This window comes from Lynx rufus, unplaced genomic scaffold, assembly GCF_022079265.1.
Source record: "Lynx rufus isolate CCGP_SWC_20201006 ecotype Redwood Valley unplaced genomic scaffold, mLynRuf1.p SCAF_19, whole genome shotgun sequence".
Taxonomy (NCBI): domain Eukaryota; kingdom Metazoa; phylum Chordata; class Mammalia; order Carnivora; family Felidae; genus Lynx; species Lynx rufus.
This window is the reverse complement of record NW_025814833.1, coordinates 26,719,743-26,732,891: the sequence shown is the minus strand read 5'-3', so window position 1 is coordinate 26,732,891 and position 13,149 is coordinate 26,719,743. Positions and strand designations below refer to the sequence as shown.

At 50.2% G+C, this 13,149-nt stretch overlaps 1 protein-coding gene across 4 annotated transcripts in view; it reads left to right on the top strand.

The window, feature by feature from the left end:
• The window catches only part of GPC3 (glypican 3), a 424,445-nt gene extending 412,729 nt beyond the window's left edge, over positions 1–11,716 (top strand). For all 4 annotated transcript variants that reach the window (XM_047082089.1, XM_047082088.1, XM_047082087.1 and 1 more), the window contains one exon: positions 11,547–11,716. In XM_047082089.1, the coding sequence (XP_046938045.1) occupies positions 11,547–11,716 (170 nt within the window). The remainder of the gene's footprint in view (positions 1–11,546) is intronic.
• The last annotated feature ends 1,433 nt before the right edge of the window (positions 11,717–13,149 follow it).

Here is a 13,149-nt window from a genome sequence, read left to right as displayed (position 1 = left end):
AAAGCCCATCTGAGGATCCCACCCTTGCCCTTTGCCTGAGGATATGGAAAACGTCACAGTGGAGACCGGAGACCGTGGGAGTGGAGCGGTGACTAGACTGAAGAGGAGAGAATACTTGGACACGGGAAGAGTTTAAAGAGCAATGGGAAGGGAGGGCAAAGTGACCGGAGAGATGGAAGAGGGGGAAAATGCAAACATGGAACCTTCAGGTTAAGGAATTGTATTTCTCCCCACGCCACCACGTCATTGTATTTTCCTGGCAGCGATCCCACAGACCTCTGCGAGGGGAGAGGGTGCCGGCGTGTGTTACTGCAGGGGCGGGCTAAAGGCTTATTGCTGCGACCTGTTACAGCCAAGCAAGAAGACGAAGCTGTATTTTGACATCACACAGCCAGGCGCTGACATTTCCATCACCGGCAGCCCCTGGGCTTGGGCATCGGTGGTGATATAAAGGGCAGGGTGTGGCCCAGGGGTGGGTGGATCTGGAGGCAGAGGCCGGGGTCAAAGGTATGGGAACCCAGTCGTGAAGTTGCCAAGCAAGAAATAAACGGAACCCGCTCACCAGAAAACCCGGTTCCTGCCCAGCGTGGCACACGGAATGCCGGCGTGTGTCAGCTGCTCACATAGCAGGGCATCGAGTTCCAGGCAGCAAAAGGGAATGAGAAAGTAATCTTTGTAGATCCCATCCACCCTGAGCACAGTGAACTGATGCTGGGGGTAATGAGAACTGGCTGTTGTCGGAAGGGCTTTGGAATCCAGGGGTCAGGGTGCGAGCCCTGCCATTTGCTTCCTGGGCCACCCCACCACTGGCCTTGCCTTTGTCTTGTCTTCACCGTGGCTCAGCGGGACTCTTTCCCCTAGGAAATCATCCGTCAGTGGGGATAGACTCTTCCGGAAGGGAGTCTGCCAAGCTAGTAGCCCTCAGTAGACTGAGGACAACGTGTGTGCGCGTCCCGCCGTTGATTCGTGCATTCATTCAGTCGGTCAGCTAACAAGCGTGTGTGTAAGCATCTGTGCTAGCCAGGTGCTGTGTGGCAGCTACAGGGAGGAAAGAGATTGATTTCTTGCTTTGATAGGGCTTATGGTCTAGCTAAGGACAGGAGCGTAGAAATCACTAACTTTCCTATGAGACAAATTGAAAGGAATGCCATAATAGAAATGCAATCCAATTAATAGCCAGAGAGAGAGGTGATTAATTTTGGCTGGGGCGAGATGAGAAGGCTTCCTGGAAGAGGTATCATGTAAGCTGAGACCTGAAAGAGAAAAACAGAGAGAGAGAGAGAGACTGAGACCATCCCAGGCTGAGGGAACAGCATGGAGAAAGACATGGAAACTTCAAAGAACTTGCCTTTTCCAGCAAATGAATGGGACGGTATGACTACACTCCATGGTACTTGGAGAAATATATGGGCAGTTGAAACTAGAAAGCAAGACGAGATGAGATGGAGACGTTCATAAATGCCATGCTAAGGAAATAGGACTTGATCCCACATCCAGTAAGGAGCCATCAAAGGATTCTGAGGAAGAGAGAAATGTGATTCAACCCATGATTTAGGAAAAAGCATGTTGTCTTGTTCCTGCCATCCCAGAATAGAATGGTCTTTCTTGGATAGCGGTGGGCCATTGGATTGGAATGGGTATCGTATTTAGCTGGGATGCTGAGGACTCCAGGGAGGTATGGAAGGGGAGAGGGGCTGAAGGAAAAGAGAGAAATGGCCAGCGTCCAAGGACAGAGGAGAGAGCGCCTGTGTGGGTGTGGGATCAGGTACTCACTGACAGTCCAGACCTAAAGATGGGAAGGTAGGAAGATGGGTCCAGGAGGACAAGGTGTTCTTCCAAGTAAATTGAGGGGAAAGTAATCTCAATTCCCCGATCCCATTGATGATGATGGAGGCATTTCACAACTGGAGAGATTTTGAGGAAGAAATTCAGGTGGAACAACTTAAGGAAGGTTTTCATCTATCATTTGGGAGGACACCTGCCTGCTGATGACTTCTGGCCTGCAGTGTTCCCACATCCAGGCTGAGTGTTTTCAGGGACTGGAGCCATTTTGACCCATTGGCTCTTGTACCCATTTTCTTTGCTGTTGGGCATTGACAGGACGTTGCAAAAATTTTAGTTCTCGGGTACATTTTTTTGGCAAGATCCACCGTGGCTTATTAAAAATGGAATATTACCAAGCTTTGGGTTTTCCCATCTAAGTATGTCTAAAGCTTTACCCCAAATGCCATCACAGTGCTTTTCATTGAGCATCTTGGAGCCTGGGCTTCAAGGTACCATAAGGCCCCTCCCTCACTCTCCTGACACCTCGCCAGCAATTGGATGTGGCTACAATAAGAGACATTTTGTGTTTTCCTTCTGTGTCCTCAAAGCCCAGTGACGCATACCTCTGTAGCTGCATCGTGCCTGACATTTATTTTATAAACAGAGCTCCGTGAATCTAAACCATTAAGTGCTTTTTTAAGTAATGAGGACAAAGTGCGTCCTTTAATTGATTTTTTTAATATGGTTTAGCAGCTTAGCATCATCTGTGTGAGCCACAAAAATAAATGTAATCTTCCTGAGATGGTATACAAATTTCTCTTCAGCAATTGGTCTCCAGTGAAAATCCTTGACAAAAGCTCCCCTCTTCCTCCATTCCCAGTTGAGGAGCCACATCTGCAATTCTAGGGTAGTGTTAAATATCCATTCAATTTCATTCTTCTGGACAACTTGACTTTCTTCTTCCTTTTTTTTTTTTTTAACATTTATTTATTTATTTTCAAGAAACACAGGGCGTGAGCAGGGGAGGGGCAGAGAGAGAGGGAGACACAGAATCCGAAGCGGGCTCCGGTCTCCGAGCTGTCAGCCCAGAGCCCGACGCGGGGCTCGAACTCACGAACCGTGAGATCACGACCTGAACCGAAGTTGGCCGATTAACTGACTGAGCCACCCAGGCGCCCCTGGACAACTTGCCTTTCAAAGCACTGAAGGGGTATCACTGGGGGGTGGATGCTATTGTTATAGGGTACATTCACACACTCACCCCTCTCCAAAGTAAAACCCTAGAGTTGCAGTGCAAGTCCCTTCAGGAACTGGCATGTGCCCCAAACGCCACTGTCTTTTGGTTCCTATAGTTTTTTTGTTTTAATCGTGGTAAAATATGTGTAACGTGTAAAGTATTAAGTGTGCAATTCAGTGACATTAATTACATTCAAAATGGTGTGCAACCATTACCACTCTTTCCAAAGTTTGCTTATTCTGCCTATTCCTATTTCATGTCATGGAGTCATATAATTGTAGCATTGTGTGACTGGCTTTTCACTCAGCACGTCTTCAAGTTTTACCCATGCTGCGGCACGTATCGGCACCTCGTTCCTTTCGATAGCTAAACGATACCCGTCGTAGGAATGTGCCACCTTTTGTTCGTTCATCCACCGATGGGCACGTGGGTTGCTTCCACCCTTTGGCCATCGTGAATAATCTGCTATAGACATGGGCGTGCAGGTATCTGAGTGTCTACTCCAGGCTGCCCGTGTAGCAGGGATAACAAGAATATGGCATTTCCAAAAGCCGTCTCGAGTTGGCGCTCTGGAGGCACCTTCTAACGAGGCGTGGCGGCACAGACGAGTTAGGTATTGTGACAGGATACCTCAGGCCCCGTCGGGGTGACGGCGCCTCGTCGCATTCACTCTCCAACTTCTCCGAAGGCTGATCAGCGGTCAGTGAACCCGTAGTACCTCCCGCTCTCTCCTCAACTCGGTACTGTCTGGTTTTTCACCCAACCACCCTACTGAGTGTCTCTCAGCAATCTCCTGGAACCATCTGGTTGACACATCGGGTAGCTGCTTCTTAGTCCTTACTTTGCTTAACCTCTCAGTAAACAGTGGACCATGCCACCCCTCCCCTCTTTCCAATGTTCTCTTCCCTTGCCTTCTCGAAGCCCGTTCTCATCATCTTTTCCCCTGGAGCTTGCAGAGCAGTGTCTCTGTCCCATGGCATGATGTAACTTCTCCTGTGGCAAGCGAAGGCTTTGATGAGGTATGATTCCCGTGGAGCCGTCAGGCAGCTTCGGGTCAGAAGGATCTGTCAACATGAGATCCGCAGAAGGCGGATCCGCAGAAGGCTGGCTTAGGAGGGCCAGCGCCCACGCCACCCACTCGTACTATCAGGGTTTCTAGGACACGGTTGTTCTGCTGCTGGGAATGTGACTTGACTCATGATGTACCTAGATAGGCACGGTGGTGGCCCCTGTCACAATCAGATTCTGTAGTCAAATGGTTTAATTTCCAGAGGGGTTAAGTGATATTTTCGTTTCTCCCTTTCTTAATGGCTCATGGCAGTAGCGAAGCATCGGTAGTCGTCGAACCTCCTGGAAACCGTTTTGTATCCATAAACTTAGCAGTCTGAGCCCCAGTTAAGGGCAGTTACCGTGGCGTTCCTCTCAACAAGGAAGTGGCCATAGAAAAGCCTACCTGAGGTCGTTAATTAGGAGTATGTGAATCCGAGCGTCCAGCTTTGAGTACTGTACAAAGCGCAGATGACTCAAGTGTCCTCACAGTGCTTTGAAGACCTTCCAACCGAAGCACCCCGTACATCGGTGAACAGAGTGGACACCCATTCCGGAGGACCTCTGACATGACCCGAAGGTCCTAGTAAACGTGAAATAATTTATGAAGTCTTAAATGCGTTTGCAAATGGCACATTTCTTTTTTGTTTTTTTAATCTTTATTTATTTATTTATTTTTGAGAGACCGCGAGAGCGAGCAGGGGAGGGTCAGAGAGAGAGGGAGACGGAGTCCCACACAGGCTCCACGCTGTCAGCACAGAGCCCGACGTGGGGCTCGATCTCGAAAACTGTGAGATCGTGACCTGAGCCGAAATCAAGAGTTGGATGTTCGACCCGCTGAGCCGCCCAGGCGCCCCGCGCGTAGCGCGTCTTCTCCATCATACGGCCTTGCGTGGTTTAGTATAAGATGGTGTGCTTTTCCCTCCCGTATCTTTAGGAAAAAAGCACGCCATGGCTTTGTGTACCCACAGCCCGCTGCGGTGTAACCTGAAGCCACAGCTACCCTGGATCGAGCGACAGAAGCCACCGTAGGAGAGGCCACGCCTCTACTGATGGGGAAAGCCACCGTATTTTTCCACATCCCATCATTGTGACTGAGGACGTTGGCAGCTGGCCCGGGCTGTCGGAAATGCAGTGAGCATCTCCTCGCCCAGCCCTCTTCCAGGAGAGGCCGCTGGGTTATTCCCAGAACTTACAGTCATTTCGCACACAAAATGGGCAACTCACTTGCGCGCCGCGAAGGCGTATCGTGAAACGGGCCCGTTCCGAAAGGGGTCCCAGTAGACCAGTTAAGAACCGGAGGCCCACAGATGGGCCGGCTTCCCCCTGCCCGACCTGCGAAGCAGAAAACCTAGACTCCCGGAGGCCCCCGGGGTCACGAACAAAGTCACTTTCTTCCGCTTTCAAGCCCAGGTGGTCGTTTGGCACCCGAAAGCTCACAGAGGAGCGGGGCTCCATGTGGCGGGACGGAGGGTGGCGTTGACGGGAAGGGCGAGGAAAGCAAGATGGGTCCGGGATTCTCAAGCGAGTGGCGGCGCCCGAGGGCGGCCGTGAGTGGGCGGCGGAGTGAGCAGTAGCGCGGGGAGCGCGCTTTGTGCCGACGTTTCCCCACTTTTAGCGTCCGGGGCCCGCCAGGCGACGGGCCGAAGGTTTCACACGGCCCTGCCTCGGGAGCCCACCGTACGCGGCAAGCGCGAAGCGCGGGGATGGCGGCGTCGCTCCGCTGCTCCGTCGGGGCCGGGTTGAAGCCACCTGCCGCCGCAGGCTTGGCAAGGAAGAGCCCCCCAAGCCTGGCTCAGTGGCAGCGCTCTCTCCCCTGGAATTTTGATAGCCGCTCTCCTTCCAGGCCGCCCTGGGAGGCCCGCCCGCTGGCGCGGGTGAGGCCCGGCAGCGGCGTGCTGCTGTCCTCGGGGGCCCGTGCGGTCGGTCCGAGGGTGAGCGTTTGCGTCCCGTTACGCACTCGAGACCCCAGCGGCTTCGGAGGAGCCCGCGGGCTCGTCTCACTGGCCGACACATCTTCCGGCGCCGCCCGTGCGCGCCTGCTCGGTGCACCCCGGGGTCCGGCCACTTCTCCCCCGAAGCTTCGCGTGTCCTGGCTTCGGCGCCAGTCGTTACGCCAGGGTTTAAAGAAAACCGCGGTCCGGCGCACATCTGTGTATTGCCGGCGTCTCTTACGCAAGATTAGATCGGCTCAAGCAGAAAGAGGATGCAGAATTTGGTAGCCGATGAACATCACCAGGAAAACTCACATCCGAAGAGAAGCGGCTTGCTTATGGAGGTTCTGCTGGGGACAGAGCCGCTTGGCTGGTGTGGGTAGAGGGAGGACGGCAGCCTGCAGAAGACCGTGTCCCCCACTTGGGCCCCGGGAGCCCGGGGATCGGAGGGAAATAAAACCAGAAGGGAACGGAGAGTTCATCCAGTCCAACGCCCTGATTGGGGCAGATGGAATGGCAGACGCTCAGAGTAGAGGGAAATGAGTTGCCAAAGGAGAACTAGTCAAGACAGTGGCTGAGCCAGGGCTCCAGACTCTGCGGGTGGCACAGCCTTTCTTAGGGACTCCACTGGGCGACTCTGAGTAACTAAGGCTGGAGGGTTCCCCACCGAGTGCTTGGCGCAACTCAGAAAAACTTTTCAACGCAAAGCTCAGCCCTTCATGACTGACAGCTGTTGTAAAGGGATTATCTAGGGGCGCCTGGCTGACTCAGTCAGTAGAGCACGTGACTCTTGATCTCGGGATTGCGAGTTCAAACCCCACACTGGGTGTAGGGTTTACTTAGGAAAAGAAATAAATGAAGAGATTACCTAATCTGCAGCACTAAGGAGGGCAAAATGAGAGTCAGAGCTGAGTGTGTAATTAGTACAAATTGTTGGCTCTACCCTCTAGGTGTAGTTAAAGCGATTACACATAGAAGCCAGTTTCTGGGTTTAGCGTGAGATCTCCTCGCTGGCCTAAAACGTTTCACCGACAATCAATCGCATGGTCGAAACAATTTGTGTGCGTTTTCTAGTATGTACCTAATAGAGCAAAGATATATTCTGGAAAATCACTGATAAACGAAGACATGAATGATTGAAAAGAGAATGGTTTAAGGGGCGCCTGGGTGGCTCAGTCGGTTAAGCATCCGACTTTGGCACAGGTCATGATCTCACGGTCCGTGGGTTCGAGCCCCGCGTCGGGCTCTGTGCTGACAGCTCAGAGCCTGGAGCCTGCTTCGGATGCTGTGTCTCCCTCTCTCTCTGCCCTTCTCTCTCTGTCTGTCTCTCTCTCAAGAATAAATAAGCATTAAAAAATAATTTAAAAAGAGAATGATTTCAAATGATTGTCATAATCTAGTTTGTAGCAAAATGAGAAGGTTTTGGTATGGTGTAGATTTAGCTCTTTTGTAGGTTTGGTTTTTTTAAGTTTATTTATTTGGAGAGAGAAGAAGAGTGCATGCATGTGCACAATGGGGAGGGAAGAGAAAGAGGAAGAGAGAGAATCCCAAGCAGGCCCTGATGTGGGGCTCGAACCCACAAACCGTGAGACCATAACCTGAGCTGAGATCAAGAGTCAGGTGCTACTGAGCCACCCAGGCGCCCCACTCTTTTGTAGGTTTTTTTTTTTAATTGTATCTGCTACTGGCTGATCTCCAGATCGTTTTTCCACAGGCTTCTTGTGTTTTCTAAGATGTCTGACAATCTCTCCCACTTAGGGCTGTCCTACAAACTGTTAACAATGATCTTCCTAAAAAACACAGATCAGACTGTGATTTTCTTCCTTTTAAAAACCTTCAGTGGCTCCCTATTGCCCACAGAGTGAAGTCTTAGCATTCCCAGTCCATCATGATTTGGCCCTTACTTGTCCTTCCTGCCTTACCTCTCTCCCCCTGAGCATGCCCTACCTGCACTCCCTAATATTGATGGTTTCGCTCAAGCTGAACCCCCTGCCGGAAATGAATGACCATCTCATTCAGCTCTGCCGTAGTTCCATCCATCCTTCATGGTGTAGATTATATCCCAGTTGTTCTGAGAAGTCTTCCCAGATCCTTCTATTTGGAGATCTCTCTCCCCAACGTATTCTGCTTGTGTCTCTATCTGAGCCCTCATGACCTTCTGCCAAGTATCTGGTTGGTATTTTCCTAATCAAGTACGTATTTTCCTAATCAAGGTGATCTGGTTGGTTTGTCTATTAGTCTGTTTTCCTTGCCAGAGGGCGGGATTCCTAAAGGCAGGCACTAAGTCTTTCTCCAACCTTCTAGCTCAATGCTTGGGACCTTGTAGGCTACCATTAAGTTTGTTGAATTAAACTGGATTATACCCCCCACCCCCATCCAGGGTTGTCCCCATTCATCCTTGACCAAAACTGGTCTTTCTTCTATCTCCTATAATGCTTCATCGTCATACTAAGCTGTCCCCTTTGTCACTAATCTCCATGATGGTGGCCCAGGCCCAGAATGTGTCTTTGGTGAGACTCGCTTCAATGTAAGCCATAAAAGCCCAGCCGTAGGGTTGCTGCTGTTAGACGGGGAGCCTCACGAAACCTTTAGCCACAGCTTCGGAAGCATACAGAGGTATTCCGAATATTCCCGGGGGCCCTTTGGAGATGGAAAACTCAGGCCAGCTTTGTGCTTGGGGAATCGAATAGCCCTGACCATCATTGCTGATTTCTTCAGAGAAATAGAAGGGACATAATTTCCATTTTCGGTCCTCAAACCCAGAGCTCTTTTCAGAATTTCACAAAGCTTAATAATGCTACTCAAACAAGTATGCGATCACTTTCACGTGGAAACACTGGACTCTTCTCACGCTTTTGAGAAGTTCTCTTTGGCAGTACGTATTTTCCTAATCAAGGTGGATTTTTTTTTTTTCAAGAAACAAATCCATTGCTACTTAAATCGCTACAGTCTATTTGATACACAGAATTGTTCAAGAGGTGGCATAGCTTCATGTGAAGTTTCAGGGTCAGACCTGTGTTCAAATAGCACGTCTGTCGCTTACCAGCTGTGCAGATATGGGCAAAAAAGTAACCTGGGTTGGAGCTTCCTCATCAGTAAAATGGGAATCATAATGGCTACCTTGCAACACTGTTGAAGAGGTTAAATTAAATGAGGTAACGTATGTAAATATCTTAGTACAGTGCCTGGCACACAGTGAGGACTCACTAACTGGTAGTCCTTTTTATGATTCCCAAACAAAGGGTCCAAGAGATAAAAATAACAAAAGAGGTCTTTGGTGGCACGGGAGATTAGAAACTACCAGACTTCGCGTCTGCCGGGCTTAACCGTCACTGCTCTAGTACACGAAACCGTTCGGTGTTCGTGGATTATTTGAAGAGCAAAACAAATAGCACAGGGGCCCGGTGGTAACATTAATAGATGTTGTTTCATCTCGACGTTGGGCAAAGGGAGTATCCGGAAAAGGAATCTGGAAGCAAGGCTCGGAGTTCTGTCATTCAGGTCAACCCTAAAAATACTCCCCTGCATTTAAGTTGAGAAGTTGCCTCGAGACTCAAGGCTGCGCTTTCAACAGATAGAGCCATATGTGTTCTCAGCTTTGGTGAAATCCGATCATGACCTGAGCCCGTGCTGACCTCGGCCTTGCCTGTGTGCTCTGCATAGTTCAGCTTTCCAGAGAAAGACGTCTGACCTCCAAGCAGAGCACTGCTCTTTGTTTTTTTCTTCTTTTTATTTTCTTTGTATGTATTTATTTTACAGGGAGAGGGAATCCAGATTAGAGTCTGGTGAGTCGCTTTTCCCTGGGTAAGAGGGTTCCCTGGAAAATTGGATTTGAATTCTTACTGGCCCTCAAGGCAAAAAACTTTCTCAGCTTTAGAGAAGCAGAATGTAGTCAGATTCATATATGTGAAAAGTTTCTTGGTACGGCAATGAAAAGCATGTGTACTTAACAACAAAACAGAAACATTGTATCAACTATGATCGGCAAAGGATTCAATAAAATATATATTCCAATGAATAGGAAAAACCTTAATACCTGTCAGATAAAAAGGCAAAGGATATGAACCGTTAAGCATTAAGAAACGTAACTAGTAAACTAAGGCAGAGAAAAAGTTGATCTGTGCAGTAATCAAATACATACAGTTAATGAAACCTTGATATATCATCGAATGCTGACCAGGTTATCTTTTTGCCAATGAGGCCGGTAAGTCGCTTTTCTCATCATTGCCGGTGGCATTAGAAACTACAGTAGCCCTTTTGGAGAGGAGTGTTGCAGTCTGTGTAATCCCCCCTGGCTTTGATCACCTTGACCTTGCTGCCTGCTCTAACCATTGCCAGCTTCAGAGCAGCCCCGGGCCCTGGCGCTGCTCTGCAGGCATCCTGGACCAGCTGAGTCCCCACACTGTCTTCCTGTGACTTACCGTTTCATCCCTTGTAAGAGGAGCTCTTCCTTCCCCTTCCTTCCTTCCCTCTGTAGAATCCCAATCATTTCCTCTGTGCCTTTTGCTCTGCATCTCAGTGTCCCCAAGGGATCTTTCCAGCTCCGCCGGCCACAGGACAGTTGGCTGCTGAGGGCACTCACATCGCATCACCTTCCCAAGCTATTGAAATAGCCACATTGGCGACAGAGTCTAGAAAAGCCATGGGAGTAGAATTGAGTTCTAAATCTGGAAAAGCAAATCTGAAAGAAACTGACCTCTGCTCCGGGGTTGGCCGTCTTGAATTTCCTGATACACCATTATCTACTCAGATTTGCCTTCTGAGAGATGTTCCAATTAGGCCGACGTCAACATCCCAATTTCTTTTTCAGAATCGTGAGCATATCTCATAAATGGTGGGTGGTCAAAGAAGGAAAGCCCTTGCCCTTCAGCCTCTCCTTGGTCTTTGCTTAGTGTCAGTTTAAATCCTATGCATTAGGTTGATTTTGCTGTGTGTGTGTGTGTGTGTGTGTGTGTGTGTGTGTGTGTGTGTGTGTTTTAAGGGGTGGCACGAAAAGACGACCGCAAAGATCGGAGAAGAAATATTTGGGAAAAATAAAACAACTTTTAATGGCAAATTACACTGTCTCGACTCTAATTCAAGCAAGGTTCCCAGGAGAAAATCTATGGGGCGCAGGGCCCAGGAAAGGCACACTGGGGGTCTGCAACATCTCCCAGCCCTCTGACACACGTACACACAAGGGCACACACATAGTCACCCCCCACCCCCCAGCACCTTACATTTTAATACCGGTGAGATGTGATGAAAATGACCTTCCAGCACAGCCTTGCCTGCGGGGAGATGTTACAAGGTGCCAGTGTGCCCCCTTGGGTGTGAGTGGAGCCAAAGGTGGGGGGGGGGGCGAGAAGTCAGCTTCTCCCCGTTGGTGTGACCTCTGCTAAGAGCCCCTCTAGCCATCCCCTTCCGCTGGGGGGCCGCACCCCCCCCCGGCACCTCCCCATCTCCTGGCAGCCATCCTTTCCACGAGAGCTGGGGCATCCCAACATTCCAGACAGATGCTGGAGTCACGGCTGGCCCACAGCTGATGCTCTCCTGTATTTCACCTTCTTCTTTTCTTTCGGCAGAACTGGCTTATGATCTGGATGTGGACGATGCTCCTGGAGACAAGCAGCACGTGAGTCAGAAGGACAATGAGATAGCGGCCTCTCACAACCTGGGGAGCGGCCACTTCCCCCTGAAGGTTCTAACCAGCTTGGCGATCTGTGTGGCGTGGTTTTTCTTCCCGGCGCACTGACTTCCTAGTGCACCGCACACGTGCTGCCCTTCAGCACCCTGTGGTCCTCCCCTAGAAGGGGACCCACCTTCTTCTTTTTTTCTATTTTTTTATCTCGTATACCTCCTCCGGCCATTAAGTAGAAGACTAACCGCGTGTGACGTTTTCGAAAATCAAATGGCGTCTTTGAGGAAGGTAAATTTTAGTGGTAGTGTAGATCGTCTTTTTGCAAAGAAAAAAAAAAAAACACTCAAGTTGTGCCAAATTATTTTCCTATGTTTGGCTGCTAGAACATGGTTACCATGTCTTTCTCTCTCCGTCTCTCTCTTTCTCTTTCCCTTTGCATGGATTTCTTTGGAAAAAAAAATAATAAATGCTCAAATAAAAGTGCATCGGGTGTTTTTTGTAAGCCCTTGTACACGGCGACCGTGTGGGGATTCTCCTCCTCCTCACCCAGCTTTCTGTTCGGCAGGAGAAAATCCCATCAGGTGTCAGTGAGGTCCTTCAGCCCCACCTCCTTGCCCACCTTTTGACTGGGTAGGAGTCCTGGCCCCCGGCCCCAGTCAGAGCCACCCCTGGCAAAACACTCCCGGTGCATAATCTGCACGTAGAAATCTTGGAGTGTCGTAGAGTATGTTTCTTGCCTTTGAGACCAAAGGTGTCCCAGAAAGTTCCTATCTCCGTTGACAAATTTCCCTCTGCTGAAAAAGCTTTGCCCAAAGAGAAACCGTCTGTGTGGCTCACGTACAGTCACGTGATCAACATTCTCCCTTCCCCTAACCCAGAGACACGGGTCCGGGAAATCATAACGGCGCAAAGACACGCTTCCCCAAGCCTCTCTGCTGTTGTCTCAGGCTTACTCTCTGTCACCCGTGTCCGGGGGCCGCCACGTGGACAGGCCCAGCACCTGCCCTGGCTCAGGTTGCAAAGGTTGGCACCAGGAAAGCCACGGTGTATAGGAAGCAGCCTCGTTCACTCTTGGCCACAGGCGGCTTCTTCAACACCTGTTTATTCAACAGCTAGGTTTCGGGTCCCCATTGCGTGTCCGCTACCGTACCAGATGCCGGAGATGGGAGAAGGCCAACGATGCGATCCCTGTTCTCCCGCAGCAAAAGGTCTGATGGCCGTGCTAACTTCAGTACCTGCTCCCTGTCCGTCGTAGGCCGGTATGACAACTTGGCAGCTGGTCTCCACACGCGCAACGTCACGGGCGATAATGGCCCAGGTGTCGAGGTTTAGACGTTCTGCTGCCAGGGCACCTCGGGGATCCCCAACTTGCCGCTGTTACGATGCCCAGAGTATTGCCCGTTTAGCCAGCCCAGCTCGACGGAAACGTTATGGATTCTTTCTCGTGAGCAGAAGCTCAACTCCCCCCCTGAGGGCAAGGACAGGAGGAGCCGAATGACTATAAAGTATAAGAAAGAGAGGCTGAGACACGGCCAAGGAGCACGAAC